The sequence below is a fragment of the Heteronotia binoei genome, chromosome 5 (assembly GCF_032191835.1).
Source record: "Heteronotia binoei isolate CCM8104 ecotype False Entrance Well chromosome 5, APGP_CSIRO_Hbin_v1, whole genome shotgun sequence".
In the NCBI taxonomy this organism is placed as follows: Eukaryota; Metazoa; Chordata; class Lepidosauria; order Squamata; family Gekkonidae; genus Heteronotia; species Heteronotia binoei.
In genome coordinates, this window is record NC_083227.1 from 84,235,655 (window position 1) to 84,259,130 (window position 23,476).

The following is a 23,476-nucleotide window of genomic DNA, read 5'->3' on the forward strand; positions in this document are numbered from 1 at the left end:
CTTCTACCCCTGCCCCCACCACTTTAAGGCTGGACAGCTGACACTATAACAAATATCAGATGGCAAATCTGGTTGCTGATTCTCCCCATACTCCCCCCAAAACAAATTCTGGGATGCTTATGTGCTGTGCCTACGATCTCTTTGTAATGAATTTTTGTGGTCAGCTAAAAAAGAAAAAGAAAGAAAAGGACAGGCCTTTTTATTCACTACTACACAGGGGTCTTTGTCCATAATACTGGCAAGCTGCTGCAGAGGAAAGGGAAAAAGAAGGGCAAACAAATAATTAAGTCATATGTGGATTTTAGAATTTAAAGTTATGCAGTCTGTGAGCTAGTGTTAACCATTCAGAATGTATTAAATTAATTGATACCAAGCCATAAGATTTGACCTGTACACTTATTTTCTTCTTCTAAGCATTAGGAAGCACCTAGCAAATACCTCTAGGATGCAACCTTAGTGTTGTAAGCTTTGTTTAAAAAAAAAAAGGCTTATCAATAGTTCTAGGGGAAAACACATCAGCCAGATTCATTCAAGATATATTGCTGTAATTCACTAGGGGATTCTGCTGAAGTCTGACAACACACACACACCTGAATCCCATTTATGAAGGGCAGAGGTAACTGTATTTCCCTGTTTTGAGTTAGCTTGCTCTGAGATTAACCACAAACTAATGCTCCTGGCCCAAGAATGCAGTGAAGGAAGATCAGGACTCTCCACAGGCATAAGGCCCAAGAAATAGAGCTGAGAACAGAGCTGTGAGTATTTTTAACAGTAACTTGAGACAATCTTCATAAAAGGCTGGATTACAACAGAACTGTTCCAGTTAATTCCATCTAGCTGTGCCTTATTATAAGGTTCCCTAAAATACCATGTTATGAGATTTATAAGCCAGAAGCTTTTACAGGAAAGTGACTGTCCAGAGGCAATAAAACTGTAGCATCTAGCAGAAATTTGGACAACAGCCAAGGTGACAGCATCTACACAAGGGAAGAGCATTATTTCATCAAAAGCATCCAGAATCCATGCAGAGAATCTTAGCCGCCAGTCTTCCTTTAACATCAAGCATGATTCTTGCTGAACACTTGGCAACTGCTTTGACAAAATTCCCAGTTGCTTGAGAGTTGGCATGGACTGCTCTAGTCTCTGCCATCCACGAAAGGGATTAGATACTTTGCAGTCTATCAGAAGATAGATCAGCCTCGATTCCCAAGTTCCTAGCTACAAAATAAGCTTCAAGACTCAAGGTCATTTTTCATGTGAGATCCTGTTTACAGTTCTGTGACAGCAATGGGGTGGGGTGGGGTGGGGTGGGGGGGAAATGAACCCAAGCACAGAGTTGCAAAATGTCCTGTAGGAACAGAAAGCTAAAAAGGAAAATGGTGGCAATAGTCTCTTGTGAGCTGTTCTTTCAGACAAATTGTCTACTGATGAGAACCACTGTATGTGGCAGGTAGGTATATGTGGCAATTAAGGAAATAGCTGTATTCAAAGACTGGAGCCTAAATGAAGTGCTATCATCCAGAATTTAACAGCAAGGCAAAGATACATACCTGTAACTCCTGAACATTGCCACTAACATACCTGCACGGAAGATGATGGTTCAAACGGAAAAGGAATATGAATCAGAGACTGTAAGGCAGACATTTGTTGACTAAAGCAGATGTATCAAACAAAAAATAACAATTATCCCCACAATTGGATCTCAAGGCCCTACCCCACGGTAGCATTTTTTAAAAACTGTATTTTTATGGCTGTGAGTCTTTTGGAACCAAATTTTGGCTGAAGTGAGTAAACAAATTAGAGCAACTGCATAACAGTTAATGCCAGTTTTGGAAAAAAAAACACAGCTGCCCATCCCAAAGAGCCAAAGGCTGAAATGCTCCAGTTAAAGGGACATGATGGAGAAGCTAGGACCATCAAATCCAGAACCTGTTCTTCATATTATACATGATCTAGACTAGATCTCCAAGTTGCACAAGTACCACACAGTTCCTGTGGGATGGGTAGGGAGGATCAAGTCATCTGATCCTTCTCTGGCTACCTGTGTGACAGAAACTAAACATTTACAAAGCACAATCAAATGAATGCTGAATAGCTCAACAAGTGAAGAAAATAATTCCTCTGAGACAGTGCTGAATACAGCAGGAAAATATCTGCCTGAGTGACATGAATTAGTGATGGATGCAACCGTGTTTAGATAGCAGGACTAACCTTACAATGTAGGTAAGTTTCCTGCAAGGGGGAACAGTCAGAAATCCATCTTCAGTTATTGACATGTTAATGGGCAGAGAGAAATTGCCTAGAGACTTTTCCATGCCAAGAGAAAAATAGCTAGCACTTCAATGTGGGATAAAAGCTTGCAAGTATAGCTCATAAGTATAAGAAGTCTCAAGGTGCTTGTGTAAGACCACATCTGTGACCCACACATTACAGAAAAGAACGCACCACAGAGTGTAGCCAAGGGCTCAGATCCACATGCATCATGAGGAGTACAAACCTCCAAGAAAGGAGCTGATAAAGTCCAAGACTCAAAGGAAAGCCACTGGTGTTAAGCTTATTCAACAGGTCCTTTATGGTAAATAAATTTAGTACATTAGCTATCAATGTGTGTACAAACATACACACATATACACAGATGAACCACACTTCTGAGCATTTTCAAGGTTTCCACTTTCCTTTGCATGTGTGCAACTTCCAGCAGTATCTCCTATAGACATTAAATTCTGCTTCTGACACTGTGCATCATCATCATACTGAGAAATTTTTAGCAGCAGTCATACAGAAAAGTACTCAGAGTCAGACACAACAAAAAGATTGGTTCCCTCCCCAAAGAACCATTCTCTCTCTCTCTTTCACACACACACGCACACACACAAATTAAAGCGTGTTGGTTTATAACAAAGAAAACAGGGATGCGGTTAACATTGAGTGGGCCCCTGTTCAGTCATGCATGGGTACTGCACATATGCAAGACTACTGTGGAGAGGTTTCTGAGGCTCAAACATACCTGAGGGTGCTCTGTCCCCCTCCCCTACACTGTTTTCCACCTTTTCCAGCATGATAAAGAGGGAGCGAAGCTTCCTTCCCTCAGTTCCTCTTTGTGGGCAGCAGAGTAAGGTAAAGTAGTCGGGTTTAAATAAGAGCTCACAACCTAGCAGGAGGGAGGGATGTGTGACTCCAAAGATTACCACTCAAAGAACAACAGTTAATAGACAAGTGCAACTCTGTTTCATCATTGTGGTACCTGTGCAGACTCGGAAGAGTAGCAAGTTGACTTACTAGTCTTAGGAAGGTGGGTGTGAGCTCTCGGTTGAACAACATCTGCAGAACCACCCTTCCCAAACCGCATCTGTCATGGCATCTATGTTAATTGGATAGCATTTTACTAAGGTGCACGAGGATGATCATGTTGCAGCCTTGCAGATGGAGTCAATGGGAAGGCCACAGTGGAAGGCAGTTAAAGTAGGATGGGCTCATGCAGTTATAATAATAATATAATAATAATAATAAAATTTTATTTATATCCCGCCCTCCTCGCTGAGGTGGGCTCAGGGCGGCTAACAACATTTCATAAAATTATACAGAGTTTAAAATCACATTAACTTTAAAACATTCCAGTTAAACAAGTATTATACAGATTTCCAGGTGCTAATTCCATTTATAATGATAATAGCGAAAGTCACCCAAGAGCGGTCTCTCAGCCAGCAAAGGCCATCCTGAAAAGGGTGGTCTTGCAGGCCCTGCGGAACTGGTCAAGGCACCGCAGGGTTCGCACTTCTTCCGGGAGCTGGTTCCATAGGTGTGGAGCTGCGATGGAGAAGGCCCAAATTCCCTGGAACGCAGTCAGGCCGGCCATCCATTAGCAGATAGAGCTGGGTGTCGTTTGCATATTGGTGACACCGAAGCCCATACCTCCGGGCGATCTGGGCAAGGGGGCGCATATAGATATTAAATAGCATCGGGGAGAGAACTGCTCCCTGCAGCACCCCACAATCAAGTGTGTGCCTCTGGGACAGCTCACCCCCAATTGCCACCCTTTGTCCCCGACCCCTGAGGAAGGAGCAAAGCCATTGTAGGGCTAGCCCCCCAACCCCTATGTCGGCGAGTCGGCGAGTCAGTAGCCAATGGTTGACCGTGTCGAATGCGGCCGACAGATCTAATAACATCAGCACTGTCACATTGCTTCGGTCCAGATGCCTCTGGAGGTCATCTACCAAGGCGACCAGCACTGTCTCCGTCCCATGACCTGGACGAAAGCCGGACTGGCAAGGGACTAGGATGGAAGCATCATCCAAAAAACCCTGCAACTGCAACGCCACTGCCCTCTCAATAATTCTACCAAGAAACGGTAAATTAGAGACCGGTCGGTAATTTGCCAATTCAGCCGGGTCTGCTGTACTTTTTTTCAGGAGGGGACGGACCAAAGTCTCTTTCAAGGGTGTTCGAAAATGCCCCTCAGAGAGGGATCTATTTATGATGTCCCGTAAAGGACACCTAAGCTCCCTTTGGCAAGATTTAATCAGCCAAGAGGGGCAAGGGTCCAAATCACAAGTTGTTGGGCGTGAAGAAGAGAGAATTCCGTCGACTTCCTCCAGGCTGAGTGGGCTGAAGCGATCCAGAGTGAAATCGGAAGACAGGCACGGAGCCTCAAGTTCCTGTACTATATGCAACGTGATAGGCAGGTCCTGGCGGAGCGACGTGATTTTATCTGCAAAATATTTCGCAAAAGCCTCGCAGCCTATCTCTAATTCCCTCACGTTTGGTCTGCCTTGAGGCAGTGTAGTAAGACTTCCAATTATTCTAAACAAGTGAGCTGGGCGCGAATTTGCAGACGCAATCCTGGCCGCAAAGTAAGCTTTCTTTGCGGCCTTGACTGCCATCTCGTAAGACCTCATAAACGATCTATAGGATGTTCTCGTCACTTCGTCATGAGTATGCCGCCACTGCCTCTCTAGTTGTCTGAGCCCTTGTTTCAGCTGGCATAACTCTAAGGTGTACCATGGTGCCAGCCTCACACGAGGGTGTAGAGGACGTCGAGGTGCGATCTCATTGATTGCCCTGGACAGCCGGTTTTGCCAGGCCTCCACCAGGTCATCAAGGGAATCGCCAGGGGGCCAGGGATCCCGCAGGGCCATTTGGAACCGTTCCGGGTCCATTAGGCTCCGTGGGCGAGCCAAAATAGGCTCTCCGCCCATACAGGGTTGGGGCGGCATCTCCATACGGGCCTTGAGGGCTAGGTGATCTGACCATAGTACCGCTTCTACCGCAATATCGTTCACCAGAATCCCAGACGCAAAGATCAGGTCTAACGTGTGCCCAGCCTGATGCGTGGGTGTCGTGACAAATTGAGAGAGTCCCAGAGTCGCCATGGACGACACCAGATCCATCGCCTGATTGGAGGCCGCATCATCAGCATGGACGTTGAAGTCACCCAGGACCATAAGCCCTGGGTACTCCAACGGCCAGCCTGCCACCGCCTCCATCAGGGATGGTAAGGCGCTGGCTGATGCGTTAGGCGGACGGTACACCAGCCAGATCGCCAATCCCTCTCCGACATCCCACACTAGGCCAGCACATTCAATACTCTCGATCGTTGGGGCCGGGAGAGCCCGGAAGGAGTAACCCTCCTGTATGAATAACGCCACCCCTCCCCCCCGCCCGCTAGTCCGTGATTGATGAAAGACCAAGTAACCCGGGGGAGTCATCTGGGAGCGCGCCACTGTCTCCCCATCTCGCACCTAGGTCTCGGTCACGCAAGCCAGGTCCACGTCCTGCTGAAGCAGGAACTCCCTAAGGGTTGAGGTCTTGTTATTCACGGAGCTGGCATTGCATAACACCAATGACGGAGACGGGCACTTCCTCTTGGCCCCACTACCTGTCACTGTTGGGATGGGAAGTAGACTGGAAGGGGGCCGAGCACTATTTTGTCTCCGCCTCCTTCCGTTGCTCTTCTGTCTATTCCCACCGTCATATCTTCCCCTCCCCAGGAGCACTGGAATCCCCTGGCCCTGCATCCACACCTATGCCCGGTGTGATTTTTCTAATCCAGGACAGTCTCCCCCCTCCCATCCAGATTCTCAGTCTGCAACTTAGTTCTTGCCTCACCATCCGCTTTACCCCCTTGTTATCTGATTCACTATATAATATGTATTAATTTAAACCCACCCTACTACTCCCTCGAATTGATTAGTCAAATTAATTTATTAATTTCCATTTCTAGCACATTTATAAGTAGCCCCCCTTATAATTTCCTAATCAATCTGCTAAAAATAAATATATAAATATATCTAATTCAATATATAAATATATATCAACAATCCAAATTACTAATCAATCCGTTAAAATCTAATTAATTAATTAAAAATATATTCCAAATAGTGGTCAGATAAGATAAAAGACTAAAATGTTAAAACCAGGAGGTAGATAGCAGGTATGAGTCTTAAGATATTATTTTAAAGTGCAGTGTCTATAAATAATCACGGTTGTTCTCACAGGCTGTGCTCTCAAAGTGCAGTGCAGTTCTCAAAGTGCCATCCTCAAAGTGCTGTGCAGGTCATAAAGTGCAGTGCTGTTCAAGTAAGCATGACTTCCTTGGGGCCTGATAGTAATCACAGCTCAGGCGACCCGGGAGGGGGGGGGTGAGACCTCCCCTGTGTCCTCCCAGCTGTCTGAGTTAGCCTCTATAGCCTCAGCCAGGGAAATCAGTCCCAGTCGGGAAGTTCCCAGTTGCCGGTCCAGCCACGCCCCTACTAGCAGCCACAAGATGAAAGGAAAGGAGGGGGAAGATGGAAGTTGAGGTGCGGGACCAATTCACTCCTCCAGCTGCTCACCGCACTCACAGATCGTCAGCCCCGTCACGGCAGCCTCTGGACCCCTCTGCCCAGCATAATCCTCGTACAGGCACGTTCTCTCCACTCCAACACACCGCGCGGCTCACACTTCTTTCCCCGGCGTCACCCGGCTCTCTCACACGCAAGTCCGCGGCTACGCGGCCTCCCCTTCAGCGTCGGCCCGGCTGCATTCCCGATCACTCTACGGGCCGCGGAGACATCGGCGTGAGTTGATTCCTGGATAGTATTCTGTAGTATTGTTGTAGGTGTTGATGTTCACCCGTTCGCTCGATAGTTGTTCAATTTAGTGTTGTTTTTTAGCAGCTATAACTGTATCAGACGGGAGCCCTAGCACCTAGGCTTCTACCGCCGCCACCATCTTGACTTAATGAACCTGTTCCAAAGGACAGTGAACTCATGCTATTTTGTAGCACAGTCTTATAGAGGTAAGAGCCCCATGGCACAGAGTGATAAAACTGCAGTACTGCAGTCCATGCTCTGCTCACACCTGAGTTCAATCCCAGTGGAAGCTGGGTTCAGGTAGCCAGCTCATGGTTGACTCAGCCTTCCATCCTTCTGAGGTCGGTAAAATGAGTATCCAGCTTGCTGGGGGTAAAGTGTAAATGACTTGGGAAGACAATGGCAAACCACCCCGTAAAAAGTCTGCCATAAAAACGTGAAAACAAAGTGATCTGATAATGAGGCACACATCTTAAAGTTTAGGCTTGATGTCAAATGTAATCTGTCAGTTGTCAAGAAAGGGGAACATTTTGCATCCCAGCTTCTGTAGATATCACACCACCACTGTTACCACTAGATGCCCTGATTGCCATGGCTAACTCAAAGAGAAAGACCATGTAATGAAAACGGCAGAAACCACACTGGAAGCAGAGATCTGGAGGTCTGGGCTTATTCTTAGGTGGATAAGAACATAAGAGAAGCCATGTTGGATCAGGCCAACGGCCCATCCAGTCCAACACTCTGTGTCACACAGTGGCAAAAAATATTATATACACACACACACTGTGGCTAATAGCCACTGATGGACCTTTGCTCCATATTTTTATCTAAACCCCTCTTGAAGGTGGCTATACTTGTGGCCACCACCACCTCCTGTGGCAGTGAATTCCACATGTTAATCACCCTTTGGGTGAAGAAGTACTTCCTTTTATCCATTTTAACCTGTCTGCTCAGCAATTTCATCGAATGCCCACGAGTTCTTGTATTGTGAGAAAGGGAGAAAAGTACTTCTTTCTCTACTTTCTCCATGTACACATTTATCAGATTTAGCACTACAAACCACACACCTGGATGTAACAAAGTAAGGACATTGGAGACTGATAACATTCTAAACATTTTTAAATAGGAGAAATTTGTTCAGGCCTCTTATGTCTAGGATGGGTCTCATTCACTACCCTTTCTTTGACCAGAAAGTATCTGGAAAAGAACCCTGAGCGATGATCTTTTAAAGGCACTGTCCTTATTGTTTGTTGTTGCGGAGGAATATATCTGATAGGAGCTCTGGGGATGGGGCAGGAGGATTGGATGACAAAGGTAATTAGACTGGGTGACAGGTGAACTCTATCACATACCCTTTTGATATAGCACTGAATACCTGTTCATTTTGGGAGGCATTCTGCTAAGTTAGTTGGTGGGAATTTTGTTTCTTTTCTAACTGGCATGTCATTAGTTACCAAAAGCCCTGTCTGGCATATTGATAGGGCTTGGGCAATTAGGATCTGACCTTGCCACTGAGGGTAGGGAATCTCTTTTGAGTAAAGGGGTTGGTTAGTAGGTATACAGGAAGGCCTGTTGGAGTCTGAGAAGCTTGATGACCTTGTCCATTAAAAGCAAGATAGTATGGTCTGTAGATAAGTCTAGGCTTCAGGCTGGAAAGTGTTGAGGGGATCACCCTCAAGGTCTTTAGAGTCTTTCCCATTTTGTTGAGCACTTCATTGGTATTGGCACTGAAGAGATTTGCACCCTCAAAAGGTAGGTCCTAGATTCTGGCACACATTTCCTGGGGTAACATAATAAATCTCAGTTGGGAGTGATGACATAATGCAATAGTTATGGTGAAGCAGCAAGCTGCACAGTCAACTGAGTGCTTTGCTGAGGAAATCTGGTGTTTAGATAGCTTTGACACCTCTAGGGCCAAAAGTTTTGCCAATTTGTATGTATCATCTGCCAGTACAAAAGTTTTGCCAATTTGTATGTATCATCTGCCAGCAATGCCATCCCATAGAAAGAGATGGTAGTATGCCATTATACAGTGACAATTTGTAATCCTGAAGTCAAGGGCAGAGGAGGCAGAAAGACTACCCCATCTAGTTTGGGGTTCTTCTTATCAATCAAAGCAACATGCTATATTCCCTTATTCTTGCCCTGGATGTGGTGTACATCCAAGGAGTTAGTGGTGGGATGGTGGAATAGGAATGGACATCCTTTCTACTTGGTTCTGAACTGATGCTCAACACACCTGGTGGAATGTGACATTGATGCTGGGAGTAACCAAGGTCCAGAAGTGACCTCCAGCAGCCAATCCATTGTGGGAGAGGTGACTGGGCTCATGGTCTCTGGATGCATACCTTTGAATACAGGACCCATTGCCCTAAGAGTGCAGGCCACATCTGTTTCGAGAGATTGAGCCATCCAAACCAGCTATTAATCATAGACGAGCAAACCTTTGCTCATGGAGTATATAGACAGATCTGGCATGGCATCTTCGGGTTGAGGGTTCAGACGTGCAGTTGGGTTCTCTTTTCATAAGTAGGTTGGGTGCTTCCTCAGTGGATCTGGAGCTAATTCTGGATCACTGGGGTAGGCAACCTGCTTCTGCTTGGTCAGAGCTGAGGCGATCATATGGCTCTTAGCCCTAGTTGTAGTAGTCAAATTGGAGCTCTAGACACCCCAACTGAGATGATGCAAGACAAAAATAGAATTTTTTACCCACCCACTCACCATTGCTCTAGACAGGAACAGACTGTCTGGCTAACCCAATGACAACACATTTTATAGATATTTTATTGCTTTAGTTGCCAGTAAGTGAACATTCAGCAGTGGAATGAGAGAACAGACTACAGATAATGCCCACCAGGACAACATCACAGACTTCTGTTCCTGAGATAAGCTTTGCCCAAAGCTGGAGAACGCCAAGAGATTCCAACCAGCACTTGGCAGCAATAAACAAATTGCAGAATTAATTTAGTCAACTTCATGCATATTTTATATACTGAAGAGCAAAACCAATTCATTCTATTAAAGTGTTTCGTATGAGATCAAGTCAAACGCATGAAAATGAAATAGACAATAGCACATAGCATCCATCCACAATTTGAAAAGTATTTATACGGCAAAGCCCCTGTAACTTGATCAAATCACAGTCCAGAAGTACACACTACAAATTTTCAGCCAGAAAGACATGCCAAACTCAAAAGACAACCAGTAGATCACCACCTTACAAATTATGGGTTAAAACCAAAGCCTTGTGAAAGGCATCAACTGGTTCTCTTCAACAATCATTAGGTTAGGGATTGTAGAATCTTTCGGGCTCAAGTGCCGTGTTCTACTGGAGAAAGTTTTTCTTCCAGACGTTTCATTCTCGGCTGCAGAGAACATCCTCAGCCGAGAACGAAACGTCTGGAAGAAAAACTTTCTCCAGTAGAACACAGCACTTGAGCCCGAAAGATTCTACAATCCCTAATGATGTTACCAGCCGTGAAAACCTGAAATCTTTGATAATCATTAGGTTTATTTGCAGTGTCCAGCAGGATTAACTTTGTCTGCTTCACTTAAAACAATCTTGACAATGACTTGCTCCTACTCAGTTCCAAGTGTTCACTCTGCTCATCAACCTCAATTTCTTTTAACCACATCTCATCAGACTCTTGCATCAATGGCTGAGATCACTGTCAAAATACTGACCTCTGTTTTCACTCCTAACTTTGGATGCCAATCTCCAAACTTTTACAATACCTGGACATGAAAACTTTATAAGAGACGCATCTCTGAAGGTATGCCTTACCTTGTGTGTGAGTCTGCATGTCCCGGGCCAGCTCCATTGGCAAGACAGAATTCACCAGGGCAGATATGATAGCAGCATCCAAACTGCACATTGCTCCAAAGCACTTAAGCAGCAGAAGTCGTAATGGGACCCTGTGCTCCTAAAAATACAAAGTTCTTCAGTCATTGAACTACCAGCACAAAATATTTTCAGTAGGCTTTGCAGTATTAAGACCAAACAGTCAGTTTAAGAACTGGTCTTAGCATAGCAGGCGCAGCTGCGCTATTAGTAGTAGTTCCAAGTGAGCAAGCCAAGACTGGCATCAAGTTTCAGGATATCAGAAACAGAGATTGAACAGAGGACCAACTGTAACCTAGGTGCCATGTTTTACTATTGCTTTTTGTCAAAGTATCAACAGACAAAACATAAAAAGCTATTTTCTGTTCTCTGACATATTTTCTGTCATAATTTCCGCTGCCAAGTTGTTGGCCAAGGGCAATACCAGGTAGTTTGCATGATGTCACTACTCAACCTGCTTTCCAGAGCCTTTAATCAGATACTCTTTGAAGTTTTCTTAATTCATGACTATTTACAATTGTAAATGCTGAGAGGAGAACTGTTCTGAGGAAGTCTGATGGCAACTTATCTAGATCAACCTCCGCTTAATTCAGCTTAGATAGCAATGGCCTTCTATAACAGTATTCCATTCTTAGCTCATGCTCATTTGTTACCCAAACAAACAAAAATCTCTCCTCAAAATTCTGTTATTAGGTACCCTAGATCTTATAGCTATGTGATTCTTCACCCCCTTTGTAACACTGCACCTCTACCCTCTAAAATTTTGTTTTGCTGCGATCTGGTCTCCAGCTCAGGATCATTTTGCCTATCCCATGAGGTACCTATAGTCCTGCCTGATTTTTATCAAGCTGCAAGCATCATGTCTTCCCATTCCTCCAACCAAGCCATTAAAAGAAATAGCATGAAAGCAGCTCAGATCCCTTCAGGACAAAGCTGGGTGTTTTTTTCCAGTACTACATTAGCATATCATCACCCTCCCTTTATGTTTATCCACAAATCATGACACCAGAGTGCACAAGGATCAACACAAGGTTTGGGATGAAAGCAGGCTAGGATTTATTTCTTGAAAGAGAACATATTAATCCATGCCAACAAGGAATGAATTGGCTTTCAAGAACATCACTCTGAGGAAGCCTAATTTCTTAAGAGGAAGTATAACCCAGCCACATTAACACTGCCTTCTGGAGAACAGAAAATGCTTCTGCTTCCCATCAACATTCTGTCAGAGTCCAACTCCCACTTTTAGCTTCTCCGCTAATAAATAAGTAATCCTTTTCCTTGGCTAGCCTGATAATTTCTGGCTCACCCGAGTGGGCTCTCAAACACACTAACAGATCTCTTCATTCCATGCTTGGATTTTTAATAAAGAGATTGTTTAAATAGAAGGAGGCAATTAAGGCAGCTGCAGCACCAAACCTAAGGGAGAGAGGGAGACTAAAGGACTGCAGCTTATCTAGGCCAGACTGCTGCAGCTGCATGCCCTCAGAAAGGGATGGGACAGAGAAATATTTCTGTAGGTACCAAAGGCAAACTCCCACATGTTCCTCTGCATACTTTATTTCCTTCCTTTGTCCCATGAAAGTCTCTTTATAACCTAATTTTCAACCCAAAACTGTTTACCAATGCACAGATGTGCCTCAATTAAGAGAAGAGCAGGAACAGCCTGCTTATGTTCCCAAGGCATTCTCGGAAGTCCTTCCTTTAGATGACAGCAAAGCTGCTGTCTCTATTCCTCAGTGAAGCTTTCATTTCTTAAAAAAGGGCAGCTTGCTTTACCCTTCAAACTACTAGCTGGGACCCTGCTATTCCTTATTTCTTCCACTGAAAGCAGGTGTCTGTGACCTAGATAAGCATAATTTTCATGCACTCTCTCTTCCTGAGGCAGCAAATCCACACAACTCTGGAAATAAGCAGAACATTGCTTTGAATATGTTTACACAATAAATACTCTCAATTGTACTGAGCAGAGCCGTATTCCCTATTTATTTCTTTGTTCCTACACTCTTGGTCAACTGATCATATTGTTGAGTGCCGCTGTCTTCCATTGTCTACTGATTAAACTTGGTAGATAGTGTGTTGGAAATACTCCTAAAAAGAAATGGAGGGACTTTCCACTACTATTCTGCCTCTCACATTCATCCAGAAAAAAAAATTCCACAAGCTTGGGCAAGCAAGGATTATGCTACAGTGATTTAGGATGCAAATGTTCCCAATGTTCACTTTAAAAGTATATAGAGTGCAGTTTCATACCATCTGATAATATGTTACAAGGGACAAAACAGATTCAAATTCATTCTTCTTACACATCTTCTTGCAGACTTCAGGATCTGCATCTGTCTGAACATATAGATAAAAAAAAAATCAGCTTCCTGCTGTACGGAGAATTGTAGATTGTTCAAGAGTGCACAAAGTAGATGAAGCTACAGGTACATTCCAAACTCTATTATTCCCATTCTCTAAATATACGTCAAAAGTACTGAGGAAATGTCAACATCAGTACGCTACTCAGTTTTGATGAGCAAGTATATTGGCCAAAACAACAACACACACGTTTATGCAATCTTCAAGAAGTCCATAAAAGGTCAAACAGTTTTCAATGACAGCCTTCCAAAAAACCCCATGCATCTGAGGTACTTACAACCATCTCCCACACATGATAAAACATCAACAATGAGCATGAACCATAAAAAAGCAGATGTGCCACGAAATATTTCAAGTGTAGCATTAATTTCATTTGTTTTATAATTCTTATCCCTTGTTTCTTTTTAGAAGCACCACATGAAAGAAGCTAGGCTAAGAAATAACAATATGTTATGATTTCATTTATTTACAGTGCAAACTAACTGCTGCACAACAAACAGGAGTTTTACCATTTATTTCAATGGAAAACAGGCTATATCCTTATTTATACTAGTAAAGAGGTTTTCAAAATAGTTCTCTCTCTAAAACTTGAACCAAGTTGATAGAATGGTTCAGTTCATATGTGCTACAAAATCATGGTTTATTTTTAACAGTGTTTTGTTTGTGAAACCATGACTCAGCTCACAGAAGATCAATTCAAATTCTGGCTTGCGCTAGCTTCATTTGCTCCAGCTCTTGAACCCCTGCAAACATCCAGCTAATAACCTGGCCTACACTGTAGTGAGGTCAGTGCCAGGGAGCCATCCAGCATGTCCATGCTGATATATCACACAAAACTATAGCTAAAACTCTGACTGACAAACCAGCTTCAAACCACAGCTTCATATTGTGGCTTAAGTTACTTAGCCATGGCTAGTTTAATTAAATCAAGGTTTCATATCACATATACACCAAGCTTTATGTTCAGAATATCCAATTTATTATGGATAAATGTTTATATTGGGCAAAACTGATGCTGCTTTTTTGGGTCTAGTACAACAACTTATTTTTTCTGGGAGTGGCCACTGGGTTTCTGGCTTCTGCTCACAGCAACAGCAACAGGTAATTTTCTTGTCAATGAACATTTTCTCTTTAGCAACATAAATTTGGAAGAGGGCCTCCAAAATTTGGGAGTGTGCTTTAAGAGCATAAATAAATTAGCAGATAAAGTTATTTGATACATTTATGAAATTAAAGAAGATGCCTTCATTTATTCAAACTACATATACTTTAGTTTTTGTCAGCTGGCAAGAAGAATAAAATAAAATTTCAAAACAGAAGCTGCTAACTTTGCAGTATACAAGGGGATGTTTTATTAGCTGGACAGATACAGAGATCCAAAGAACTGGGCATTTAGTCTCTTCTGAAACTGTGGGTAGTTTGTGGTATGGCATAAGGATCTACTGTTCAGAAGAAAAAAGAAAAGAACTTCTTTAGACAGCCTCTTGGGTATGTCTAAAATAGCCATCTGGATCCCAGCCAAGAGTTAGAGCTCAGTGATACAACTCAGGAGCAGCATATTTTTAAAAAGAAAACACTAAGAAAACCTCAACATTAATATAATTAAGATGTGGATATTCAGTTAGAAGTTTAACGTATTAATTTAAACTCTTAATGATCTATCACATGCATTAACCTGCAATCTTTATGCACAATACTTGGAAGTAAGCCTAACTAAATGCAAGAATAAGGGAGGTTGATTGTTTAAGTCCCCCTTTCTGCTGCAATCCCAGATAGGGATGGGCACAGACTGGAAAAATGGAGGTTCGTGGGTTTCATGAACCATGAATCTCCACAGACTTATTAGTTTATGAACCAGTTCATAGATCATGAGGTGCATGATGTGGTGCGACCTGGAAGCCCACTTCTGAGTAGCACCACTGTGGTGGGTTGATGAGAGTGAGCTCAGGAGGTATTTAAATGTCTTTTGAGCCCACTTCTCGTTTGTGCTGCTGTAGTATGCAAGTGAGCTCAGGAGGCATTTAAATGCTCATTTGCATCATGCCACGAGATATGGGCTCGCAGCATGCCACAGCAGTGACAAATCTTTAAAGAGCTCCCTGGGTGCCAGCATGTCTGGTCTGCCCATGGACCACTCCCAAGCACCAAAAGATTGCCTATAATAAATCACAGTCCATGGACGGTCTGTCTAAACCCTGAATGAATGGATTGAGCAAAAGGACCATGAGCTGGCCTCTAGTCTGTGACAAAATGGTCTGTGTCCATCCATAGTTCTAGCCCTTCTTGGGACAAGCTGATCAAAATTGTTTCTGTGAAGTCGCACAGAATCCAAATGAAAGCTAAGAGAGCTAGGGCATCAAATTCTGATTTTTTAGTTTGAGCTTCCAGACTTCAAACTGCCCCCCCCCCTCCGCTCCAAAAGACGTTTACATGAATTAAAAAGAAGCTCCTCAACTCTTTCATGTTCCTTAATAAAGTCTGTGCATACAATTTGAGTGTTCTTCAATTATTCCACTGGGTGCAAAACACAGAGGAATTTCAGGTAAGAAAGAGGGAATCAGAAATTACATTGCATAAAGACCTTTCATCATGCTGTTGAAGCAATATCCTTGGCATATTGTGTAGTATTTTCCATATTGCTGACACATCTGCTGGAATTATGACTTTGCATCCTGGCTTCCCTCTACTCAATATGGCTTTGAATGGCTTTCAAAGTTCATTTGTAAAGCAAGCAACACTATGTAATTTCATATTTTAGCTTATATCCATAGCCCTAATGCTACAAAGTAGGTCTCCTGAGAGGGTCTGTGAACCAAGACTGAGTTATTACACCACATACATGGGGCAGTCTGCCACGATCCCACACCTCTCCTGGGACATATAACATATGGCTTTAGAAGCAGAAGCTCATGCACAGTATTTAATTCCCACCCCAATAAATTATATAAAACAACTTCAATAATAATAAAGCTGAGGAAAAGATCCAATTCTGCCAAAGGTGGACCAGGAATTTACCAGAATGCGAAGCAATTCCTCCAAATAACAGCAAATGACATTTTCATCCTCATAGAGGGCCCAACTACGTTGCTGAGCATCATCTTTATGGCGAGCCAGATCTGCAAATATCACCTTGAGCCTCTGCTCATCATGGCAGATCTGTCCAGATGGCAGCCCAGAACACAGATCCTGCAAGAACAAAGGAATGTATCACTTTAACAATAAGACATTACTTGACAAAGCTTTTGCCTTCAGAAATAATTTACCTATCAAAGCTTTGGAAATGTCTATGCTGTAATGTCATATACAGCTTCTTCAAACAGTTGTCCATTTAGTGCAAGCTTTACATTTCTTTTTACACAGGGAGTTTCCAGATTTTTCATTTGAAAAGACTACAAGACTTACTCACTACTAAGTTTGGTCTTTTTAAGGGGAAAATGGTGAATTTATGGAGACAGATCAAACAAAACTATGATTTTTAGAGGAATGGAGCCTTCAAGTTCAGAGGCACTATATCTTCGATCACCAGATGCTACATACAAACTGGGAGACTGTGCTCACCATGTTGCCTTGCCTATGATTCCCTACCCCTAACTATACTGCCTGTCTGAGCCCTGTCAAGAGACTACTACTCTGCTAGAAAGATCTGTGACATGGTCCAAAATAGTTATTTGTATATCCTTATGCCCTAAGTTAGTAAAACAAAGAGGTAGATTCATTCTTTAAAATAATTGCAGGAACAGTATGTGTCCCCGGAACCAATCTTGGAACATTCTTACAAAGCTCCACTGAATATTCTTTGGGTAAGTCTGCAGTTGCTTGTTTTCATGCTGTCACTGAAATGAGTGCACAATTTATTTTACAGTCTAGAGATTATGCTTTTTCTTCTCATTCTGTTCAGCATTCCCATCTGTAGTTATACAACATAAAAACCAGTATATCACTAAATAATCTGCAATTAATGTGGACAATCATTTGCAGTGATCTCCGCTGCTGACATTGTCCACATGCCCCTCTTCCTATGTTACTTTTCTTTCAAAAATATTTCAAGCCCCATATTTTTTCATATATACCTTGCAAATATCTTATGCCACAGAGGTTTGCTTAAATGGTAGTGTGTGAGTAAGATGATGTCAGATTCCCATATATCATATGGTAGCTCCCCCCCTCCCCTGCCTCTGATTTCCAGAACCAGACTGCATGGCCCTAATGCTATAGCTGACAGAAATGTGCAAATCTAAAAGACTAAAAGTAAATCCATATTTTAAGTTGAGTTCTCAAATGAATTAAAATATGTACCTTTTGGACATTATGTGCAATCAGCCATAGCTGTCAAAAGTGTATTAACGGTTTCATATCATAACACCCCCCTATTCATCAGTTAGTGCTTTGAACAGAAATGCCTTTTCCTACTTAGTGCCCTGGGAAGCTGAAAGCAAATAGTTTTACAAATTAGCTAATTCAAAGCACACACAGAACTATATTCCTCAAAGATGTGCATGTCTTGGGAAGCAACACGACACAGATTGATGGGCACAAACACACCCTTAAAGAGGCAGTTTGGTATTCATATAGCCAATAGGTTTTTGCACTTGCTAGCATACAACCAATAGGTTTTGCACCTGCTAGCAGTGATTGAACAAAATGAATTTTCTTTTGCAGACAACACCAAGCTATTCACAACTGTCTTCTGGACTAAGACCCACAAGAATCCTTTCTCCTAATTCATCTAAATGCTATGCTTTTGCAAGACTTGCCCTGCTTACAAAATGTAGAATGAGACACAGCCCTATGAACCAAGCTCAGAAGAGCAGATCTTGTATTCTTTTTAGAGAATGAAAGATGTCATACATTATGAGCAGTATGCTCACTTAACCCCATTTCAAAATATGACTTCTGAAAAAAATCATTGTCTTCATCCAATTAAGTGGGAGTGACATGACTATGGGCAGAGGACTGGGGACAGTGCAAGTATAATGATAAACAATACCATAGGATTGTTTTCTGATAATAAAACCAGTTTGTAAAGGCAACAGCTTAGATCCAGGCCAAAGTTCCTCGAGCTGCCTAACTGGCATCCTGGACAGAAAAAATCTTTGAACAGCAATTTGTTAGGTAACATCAAAACGGCTGCATTTCAGATAATTTCACTGCAAAACATGCATTAGAAGCATGCACCCTGAAATGTCATCCACCAGTCATTCAGTTCAACCTTAAACAACCTACAGAGAAATAGATTCCAAACTTATTTAAGCAATGACTTTCAGAAACCAACTTGCTCATATTTTGTTTGCATGCAATCTGAGGTGTGATTCAATTAGGACCTTTCAAACTACACAACTGAAGCAATGAATCAAAATCTTCTTGGCAATTACCCAATATATGTGGGCTGAGATAATGAAGCAAGGAATATGCAGGTTTTAACATACAAATTACTGCTTTTTTGTGAGACTATTCCGGAAGCAGAAACAGAAATGTAACCAGCTAGATTATAAAAATCACGGGCATCACATCAATGTGTAGTCCCTACACACAAATTATTCCCTTGATAGTACATACACAAACTGTGTATTTACCACAGAATGATAATCACATTTAACCTAACACTCATATAATTTTGTTTCTTTTAATCTCTTGGCACCTGCCCTGTCCTTCCAAATATCAAACATTCAAATCCCTGGGCTTTGCTAAAATACCTTGTCAAGGATCTTTTAAATGGAGCTTATTTTATGGTTCAGATGTGCTCATGGAATTCCTGTGAATGCAACAGTGGCCAATTTTTTAATTGTTATCATTTTTATAAATTACACTTGATTTTGGTGTGAATTATCTTGAAAGACCAGTACTCGCAAACAAAGTCTGGAAACTTCTCATTCAGAATATAGCTGTCTCCCCCCCATCACTGATTATGGCCTTTCTGGATGCCTTTCCCCACAAACATGGGATCAGGGCACTTCACAATAGACGTAATAGCAACAACAAGAATCATAGCTCCTTGGAATACAAATTTTAAAAAAGCTGTTCAAAATAAAAGACCATTATAAACTCTCCTCAGAACTGGTAGAGAGGGAATGATCCACTGGTTTGCCCCATCTAGAGGTTTAGCACAATCACACACTCTCTGTCTCTCTCTCTCTCTCACACACACACACACAACCTCTGAAGGGCCATCACTTGTGCAAATTTCCTTACGGGAAGGAACAGTGAGGAAAGACTGAGCTGATGAGCAAGGCTGATGCACAGATTCATATCAGCAACTCTTCAGGAAGACTGTGATTGGCTTTAAATGCTAAAAAACAATCACCTTAGTTTGAATTGCCAGCATAGTGGCAGCAGAACCAGGTGGTCTTAAATGGTAGTGACAAGACAAAAATTCTACATTTAGAACCACAGTATTTTCCCAGTAACTGAACTTTCCACATAGCCTCCATTGGTTTAGGACCCAGATGCCCTGGCTTTTTGTATTGTTTTCAGGCAGATGCTTCAGAATGCTGGTTATGGTTTTTTAAAGTCCTATATTGCCTAACCTCAATATACCGGTACTTCAAGGACATCCTCCTCTCCTATCGACCTCTTATGAATTTAGAGGCATATGTTTCTCCAAGCAAGGTGTAAAAGTTGTATTTGTCCAGTGAGGGACTAAAAACTGAAATTGAAGATACTGCAGCAAATGAAGTCTGGAGTCTACATTCTTCAATCATTACTTAGGCCGAAGCTCTTATGTGAGCCCTAACACTCATCTCCAACTCACAGGCTTTTCCAACACAGACAACCAAAGCTACTAATGGACTTGAATGAGATCAAACTATTAGCAAAGCTCTCTAATCTGACTAACTTCTTGACATAGTGTGTGTTGCCTTAATCTAATTTGAGCACTGACTCCCATCTCTTTTACTCTCACTGGCAGGGTCAGATCTGTGCTTGATGAACAACTGGAAGCTATTATAGTTGAATATCCAGCCCATTCCATTTTTTCCAGGAACCCAGACTATGCCTCGTGACAATAACAAGTTAAATGAACAGACGTTACGATATCTGTGAGATTTGCTCATTTGCATTTTTTTGTTCTGCTTTTGGAGAGCAAAATTTTATGCAGGAAACAACCTCCAGAGAAGGTTCATTTTTGCTAGCGAGAACATTATTTTGGGAAGCTTTTTTCCTATCATCTTGTCTCCATCCACCACTAACAGATGGATCACAGATTTGAGTGCAAACTTAGGTTCAATTCTGCAAAAGCTTCTTTTCTTCCTTTCTCTCTAATGTCTTAACTAGCTGCTCTGGAGAGCCAAAGGTTTTCAGAAAACCCAGCCAAAGCACAACACCCTCGGCAGCCCTACAAAATAATAAAAAAAATGGACTATATTTTTTTCTCTGCTGATGAGAATGTGATAAACTCCTGAACTAACCTAATGTAAGAGAAGGGGTCGTCATCAGAAGAGCAGACCCCAGGAGACTGTAGCCCAGATTTAACAGTGTAGAGTTAGACAGACAGTTAATTCAATTTATCGAGCCACTCTCTTGGGTAGTCCCTTTAAAAACTTAGTGTTTCATTTAGGAGCAAGCTCAGCTCCCTGCATGAGCATACAGTAATTAACAGGATTCTTCCCCCACACCCCAACCCCTGGAGTTATAATCCTGTTACAGAGTAGACCTGTTTTAAAGAATAGAAGGAATTAATGCTTTTGGATTTGCAGGAGAGTTCGACAAAAGAGGGTTTTCCAGTCTTTTAAGTACTGCATTAACAGACTTTACATATCAGGTATTCTAGTCAAGGAATCAAGCACACTCCCAACCTAATTAATGGATAGCAAATATCCCTGGACGATTGCACAGATTTAAGGCGCATCCCAGGGTGCAGCCAGACGTACCATTAGTGGCGATACAGCTCCGTCTCGCTGACGGATTAAATGTGTTCGTTCAGACATCCACATCTGGCAATCAAGCGTATTCCAGTGTCAACCCTGCTTGCTACGCATCTATGGCGCATTAATTTGACAGCACATAAAGTCCGGCCCTTTTTCAAAAAAGCTGCACAAGATCGGCTTTTTCCTGTTTGGATAGCTCACGCGCGATACTGCCTCTCACCTTTTTTTTAAAAAAAGCCCCAGCAGACATGCGCATTGCCAGATCATCCGGGAATCTGAGGTGACGCTTCTGCTTCTCCAATCAACACAGGATCGGAGGGGAGGGGAAACGTTATCCCACTATTTAGAACAGGAAAAAGTCTCTTTTTTTCAATGTGGAGGATTTCTGGAAACTCCCCCCCCCCCTGAAGTAATGTTTGATTTCCCACCTCCAAACAGTTGGGCGCATGTTCAATGGACCGCCCCCCCTCCCAGAAATCACCACCTGATCACGCATGCTCCAAGAAAAGAGCGTGATAGTATTGGATGTCTGAACGCTCAACAACAAAATGAGTTGCATTCTTGGATGCTCGTCTGAATGGCCCTGCATCGAATCAATATTCAGCTGTTCAAATTTGAGCGCTACACACACGCTTTTAATGTGAGGTGTGACCGCACCCCCAATGTCCTTGTTCTCTAGGGATACACGTGTTCACAGGTGACCAACACTCTGATTCAATATGTCAGAAAAACACATGAATTTCTACAAATTTTGAAGCCATATTTTAAAAATTGTCTTGGGGGGGGATTAAAACTATCTGGTATATTTATGAAATTTAAAACACACACCTTAATTTTCTACATGCACAGTTAACATTATACCTAATACTAGAAAAAAGTACTACAGCAAGGGTAGCCAAACTGTGGCTCTTTCACACATATTGTGTGGCTCTTGAAGCCCCCTAACACCTGACTTGGAGAAGACATTTCTCTCTTTAAATCACTTCTCTAAGCCAAGTCAGTCAGAGGCTTGGAGAATGCATTTAAAGTTGCTTTCTGTTCACCTCTCCCTCCTTCCCCCATCTATGCCCTTTAGCATATTTACCAGATTGTATGGAACACAAGACTGCATGCTCTGTCATGCACAACCCAAACCTGCCTCCATATATTTAATGGAGCATTAAATGGTAAACTGTATACTCAGGCATCTGACTCCTAAAAATTGATTTTAAAGCGGAAAACACTGGTAGTTTGCCTACTACATTTGATATTTTGTCACAAAAGAGGGAATCTGCAAGGACTTCTGGGGGTATCTAATTTTCCCATGTCACTCTCCCACTATTTTTTCTTTCCCTTCACTAGCAACCCCCATAGCCCCTCTCCCCTTTTCCTGCTTGCTTTACTCTTTCCTACCCATCAGCCAACCATCTCCACTTGCCCCTGTGTCTTCATTGTTCCCTCTTTCCCTAGTACTTGACAACATCTCCATGGGAGAAAAGTCTGGCCTGGCCAAACTGTGCAGGTGAGGGGTTTCTGGTAGTTGCTGCCAGGTCTGCTTCCAGCAAGTCCTCCTCCATCAGGAGAAATGACAGCGGAGGATGGCGGGATCTCTTCCAGGGATATTTTGGCTCAGTCCCTTCCTGTCCCCTCCCCAACTTTGCTTTAAGGAAACCAAGGCCTGAAAGGCTTGGCGGTATTATTGTGGTTGCCCAGCAACCTCCTACAGCCACAGAGTTCTCTGGGCATTCTTTTCTATAGCTTCCATTTCTGTTATTTTGGGGGATTTTAATCCCTGGTGGTAGTTTGTGTTTTTAGATTTCAGATTTTTCTGCAACCTGTGAACTAGCTTCAAGTTTACAGAGAAATCCCCCATTCTGCACCCACTGCGCATATAATTTATATGGTGTATCAAAAGTTAGGAACACGCCTTCGGATGCTCTTCATCATGTAAAATTGTATCTTCTTGTGTCTTCTGATTTGGAGATACTAAAAGATTATTTAGAAAAGCAAAAACAAATCTTCAGGAAAACTAGTTTAGATACACAGAAGTAATCTAAACTGGCTTTCCTGCAGATTTTGGGCCTCAGTTACATACATTAGGGAATAGTTCTGAATTACTTCGGGCTAGTTTTTTCTCACCTCACCCTCACTTAAAAAGTGAGTTATAACAGAGTGGTTCAAGTTTCTTCTTTTTTTTTTGAAAATTATTCCCATTACAAAATGCATACTAAGACACCCAGGCAGAATGATATGTGACAAGAGATGCCACAGAATATTTCTTTTCCCTTGATCCATGAATTGCATGAACAGAGTAGCAAGGCAGACCTAAATGAAAAATACCACAAGCAATTCATCCTTCAAAA

At 42.4% G+C, this 23,476-nt stretch overlaps 1 protein-coding gene across 1 annotated transcript in view; it reads right to left on the reverse strand.

The window, feature by feature from the left end:
- The window catches only part of NCKIPSD (NCK interacting protein with SH3 domain), a 148,546-nt gene that overhangs the window by 21,060 nt on the left and 104,010 nt on the right, over positions 1–23,476 (reverse strand). The window contains exons 6-8 of the mRNA XM_060239717.1: positions 16,288–16,458; positions 13,162–13,248; positions 10,855–10,993 (exon numbers count right to left, since the gene is read on the reverse strand). Of these exons, the coding sequence (XP_060095700.1) occupies positions 10,855–10,993; positions 13,162–13,248; positions 16,288–16,458 (397 nt within the window). The remainder of the gene's footprint in view (positions 1–10,854; positions 10,994–13,161; positions 13,249–16,287; positions 16,459–23,476) is intronic.